The sequence below is a fragment of the Schistocerca serialis genome, chromosome 2 (assembly GCF_023864345.2).
Source record: "Schistocerca serialis cubense isolate TAMUIC-IGC-003099 chromosome 2, iqSchSeri2.2, whole genome shotgun sequence".
Classification (NCBI taxonomy): domain Eukaryota; kingdom Metazoa; phylum Arthropoda; class Insecta; order Orthoptera; family Acrididae; genus Schistocerca; species Schistocerca serialis.
The window spans coordinates 274,779,673-274,784,567 of NC_064639.1; the positions used below are offsets into that span (position 1 = coordinate 274,779,673).

Sequence of the window (4,895 nt, forward strand, 5' to 3'; positions counted from 1 at the left end):
TTGGTTAAATACTGTACATTATGAAATTTTAAAAGTTGTTCTTCTAAATTTATAGGTCGTGTGTTGATTGGGATTATAACTTTGTTAATTTCTCGTGCATCCAGCACTAACCTTACACTACCATCCTCTTCATTAACTGCTAGTATCGGACTGCAATATGGTGAATGTGACCTTTCAATGATACCCCAAGCTTCCATTTTTTCAATCTCTTTCAAAACTGCGGGTTTCTTTGGCCAAGGAATATTATAATATGTTCTACAGTATGTATAGTATAGCCTCTAATAATTCCAGGTTTCTCCACAAATACCTCAGCAAATTGCTGCAAAACTTCAAGTAATTCAAGTTGTTGTTTCTTTGTCAGATATTCAGATTCTGTGAATTTCTCATATAAATCATTAGGTTTAATTCCCTGAGATACAGCTTCGTTAAAAGTTAAATCACATATGTTTGTTGCTGGTGGACACACAAAATGTAACTGTTCAAACTTACCTTGCTTACTATTTAAGTTTTTACCCTGTGTTAACTCTATTGTCAGTTGTTGTTGGTTTACGGTTAAATGACATTTCCCTTTTCCTAAATCTATGATTGCTTGGTATTCATTCAAAAAGTCAATTCCTAATATGCAATGCATATCTAATTTGTCTACTACCAGAAAACTGTAATGGAGTGGTATATCTGAAAATGTGAAGTTAATTAGCACTTGAAATTTCACATTCTTTGATTTGTTACTGGTGGCACTTATAATGTGACAATTCTGTACTGGCAATGTTTGTATGTTCATTATTTGTTTGAGTTCATTATATAAGGACATTGAAATGACACTTGCTGCTGCTCCTGTATCTAACACTACTTCCACTTCATAACTACAAATCATAACTCGTGTTATAGCCTGAATAATTTTCTTTGTTTTACTGGTACTACTAAAATCTACATCCTGATATAATTCTTTTTCTATTTTCTTACTGTCATCATATCGGAGAAAACTAATTGTCGGTCCCATTGCGCTCTGCTCCCTATCGACCGTAACTCGAGCGCTTAGCTCGGTCGTCGTTCGTTTTCCGGCAAATGCGGTTGTTGCTGCGGGTTGGGTTCATTCCCCAACTCAATAATATTTACATTTCTGTCGCGCGTCACCCAAGTATCAGCTGTTTGGTTGTTGACATTACCTCGCGTCGCATTGGGAGTTCCGTTAGGTAGGAATTGAGGGTTGTTGTATTGCATGTGTCGTGGCGGTTGTCCATTGTGATTTCCCCATACATTATTTCGCCCATGACTGTGACTAGTATTGTCATTATTGTTATTCCTGCAATACATGTTTGGATGTTGTTGGATGTTGTTTCTCTGAAAATATCCTGGATGGTACCTGTTATCCTCTCTTCTTTGATCTCTATGATTTCGGTTCCTTCTTCTGTTGTTGTTATTTTCAATATAACTGTTATTGTTCTGATTGTAATTACTGTTCAGATAACCATTATAGTAATAATTACTGTTTCTTTGCCAATGTTGCGAGTTGTTTCTCCTAATATTGAATGGATTTGTCCCAGTGTAGTGCGAATTGTTTCTTTGAGTGTTTTGTTGTGGTGTCGGAGGCGGATTCCAATAGCCTCTGTCATTTCTGTTGTGCGTACGCGAATTGCTTGGATGGATCGGATAAAATTTATTGAAATTCCTGATCTCATGTCTGTAAACAACATCTATCTCATCAACATAACTGAAAAAATTCTTTATGTTGTCCTCGGACACTCCTATTAATTTATCACGGTAAGGAAATGGTAAGTGGCTTTTAAGTGTTCTGATTACGTCTGGTAAATCTGCTGGTTTTGTCCAATATAATGTTTTGTCTAGGTAGCGTTCAAAGTATTGACGTAAAGTCTCTTTCTTCGGGTTGTAAATTTCTGGCCTGTATACTTCTCGTTTTAAACTTTGCTGTTCTTTGATACCAGAATTCCTCAAGAAATGTTTGTTCAAACTGTTCAAATGTTAAACATCGTCTTTTCATTGCTGCTCCCATCTTAGCTGCTCTTCCACGTAACAAATTTGTAACATATCGAATTTTATCGGCTTCTAACCAATGTCTCGGGAAAATACCATCAAAAGAGCGAATGAAAACAATCGTATGCACTTTTTCTTTTTCATCACATGAAAATGTCTGAAAGTATCCATGTCGTACTAATGTTTCATCAGCTACTTCTGCATTTTGTGTCAAACTGTGCCTAGTATGTGGTGATGTCTGATTGTAATTTTGATCTTGTGGTAGCATTGAAAATGGTTCATTGGGATTTGTATCACTCAATGGTAATTCTATTTTCGGCTGTGTGCTGGGTCTAGCATTATTATGAGTCTCATTTGTGTTTTGGTTGCCTGTTATGGGTTTTGGTATCACTGACAAACTTGGTATTACATTTTCTTTAAATTTACGTACCTCTTTCTGAATATTATCTGTTTCTCCCTTTACTTGTTCCTTTGTCTTATCTAAAATGATCTGTGTCATTGTCTCAAACTTCTCATCTAAATAATCATCACATAATTTGCATTCATGTACAAGTTTCTCTGCTAGAGTTGTGTCATTCTTTAAAGATGCTACATCTACTCTGTCTTCAAGTTTTTCTAATTTTTCCTGTAAGGATTTCTGCTCCAATGTTACATCATTTAATCTGTCTGAAAGGTCTGTAATCGTCAGGTCTAAGTGTTCTTGGTTTGTTTTTACGGAATTGTGTGACTGTCGTAATTCGTCAACTTGGGTACTGGTTTTCTGTTGTTCAGAAACTACTGTTAACAATTTCTCATTACATCGTTGTAAGTCAGTTTTTGCCTCGTCACTGAATTTCACAAATACCTTTTCTTGTCTCGTAACCTTGTCTGATAAGTCAGTAAATTTCCTTCCAAGACTACTGGTGGTTTCTGTCAAGTCGGCAATTTGTCTCGATTGTTTTTCAAAATTTTGTTTTATGTCCCGTGTCAGTTCATCGAATTTAGTGTCAAATTTCCCAATGTCACGTTTTAAATTGTCATTTTTCTCGTCTAAAGCGTCAAATCTTTTGTCAAATTTTCTGTTTTGGTCACCAAGTAACGTCAGAATCTGGTTGAGCATGTCAGAGTCCTGTGTCTTAGTTTCGTCATTTTTTCGTGTCTGATTGATGTCTGGTTCTGAAGTTGACGTTGTCAATGTCGCGTTTTGTCTCGTAGTACTCACTCTCCATTCGCCTGTATATCTGTTTAAATATAGGGGTTGTTGTCTTAATCGATCCGGTAAAATTATGTCTTGAACATCCTCAAAATTAAGTTCAATATTCATTTGACTGTCGGACATGTTTTGCAATGTGTCACTTTCACTAAGCTCGTCCGCGGAAACAATTTCTACGCGTCTAGCGTCCATCTTGCGATTTTCGTAATTAATTGCAAATAAAATTTTCCAATGGCAAAAAAAAAAATTAAAATATGATATGTTGAAATCTGAAATTTCTCTTATGGAAATGGATATTTCTATATGATTTCTAATTAGAAATTGAATTATTAAACTGGTACTGGAATTTCCCTCTCACAAATAAATGACTGTGAATATGCTCTTCACTTATCATTTGCAATAATAGTAGTAAATCAATTTTAACTACAATTTCAAAAAATAATTTCGAAATAAATGGATCGGAATAAAGGAAGTACAGATGGCTGCTTGAAACTGCAAAAAACGTAAATTTCTGTACTCACCAATTTTTTTTCAGTCTTATGTTGCAAATGTAGCGTCAAATATACAGTTTTGAATCCAAAATTTTTCTTTCGCGTCCGTGCAAATTATTTTATGGAACGTTATCCTTTTCCTTTTTTAAAAAAAATAATTTCCTCAGCATAAAAATTAAAATTAACACGAATTAATAACAGGGAAAACAATATTGTTGTAAATTTCATGCACGTAACGTCACAATTTAAATGAATGAGATTTAGTCCAAATTCGTTTTCTGATGCTATAATAATAGCACTTGTATCAAATCCGGAGATCGTAAGTCCTGTCACCAGGACGCCAATTGTAGTGTTTCCTTTTCCTCGGGGTTCTACCGTGAAAAATATAAAATAGAAAATCTGATTGGGTTTTGAATTTTGGTGGTTTCAGTTACGGATAAGGCGGACTTCGTATTATTGATTGAGATCGTGCTGTAATTTGACCGTGCATGGCAGACTGGGTCGGCAACACTACAAAAAGCGACTGTACGGAAATAGCATCAGAAACTAATTGAAATTTACCTTATAATCTTGTTAGATACGCAGTATTAATTACAATATAGTCTTCATGGTTGTCCTCCTAATTTCTCTTGTAGGACGACCCGTCTTTCACTTTTCTCCATCTGTTGAAAACTTCTTCAAGTTGTCACTGTCATGATCAATTTACAAATTTGGCGATAACCACCTCGAATCACTATTGAAACAACCTCGCTTTGTAATGTAATTTTAATTTCCACCCAAAAGCACATTCAACACATCGCCGAAAAATACACGTCTTTCGTATGAAGACAAGAGAGAGAGTGTAATCAATTAGTTGTTAAAAAACAAAAACCAACGCATAAGTAAAAAGACGAACAAAATTATTTATAAAAATCAGTCGCTGGCGCAGCGCTCTTCTGCGTGCGCGATCGTAAATTATATCTTTGTATTGGCGGAGGCGCGGAAGTCAAAGTACCATTACACTGCCTTCTTATCAAAAAAAATCAGAGGGAGTCGCTTCTGGGACCGGAAGGGGGGAAAGGAACGTGGTCAGATTTCAGGTTTCGATCCGCGTCCACCCTGTCGCCACTGGCCTGAAGCAGACCGCTCTAATTCCTTTAAACAAAAAAAAAAGTAAAGTGGTGAGCATTGCTGACTGCCATCCTGAGGACCTGGGTTCGATACACCGTACTGTCAGGGAT

At 36.0% G+C, this 4,895-nt stretch overlaps 1 protein-coding gene across 1 annotated transcript; it reads right to left on the reverse strand.

Annotated features, from left to right (window-relative positions):
- Positions 1-211: 211 nt before the first annotated feature.
- LOC126455899 (uncharacterized) lies at positions 212-3,376 on the reverse strand. Its single transcript, XM_050091657.1, has 3 exons — positions 2,209-3,376; positions 490-675; positions 212-372 (listed from the first exon to the last, which is right to left on the reverse strand). The coding sequence occupies exons 1-3, from the start codon at positions 3,374-3,376 to the stop codon at positions 212-214; spliced, it is 1,515 nt and encodes a 504-aa protein (XP_049947614.1).
- Positions 3,377-4,895: the final 1,519 nt, after the last annotated feature.

Coding starts and splice junctions, on each gene's coding strand:
- LOC126455899 (XM_050091657.1), bottom strand. CDS start 3,376: ATGGACGCTAGACGCGTAGAAATTGTTTCCGCGGACGAGCTTAGTGAA. Junction 676..2,208: donor ATCACCACATACTAGGCACA/GTTTGACACAAA, acceptor TCACATTTTCAG/ATATACCACTCCATTACAGT. Junction 373..489: donor AAACTTAAATAGTAAGCAAG/GTAAGTTTGAAC, acceptor AGAAATTCACAG/AATCTGAATATCTGACAAAG.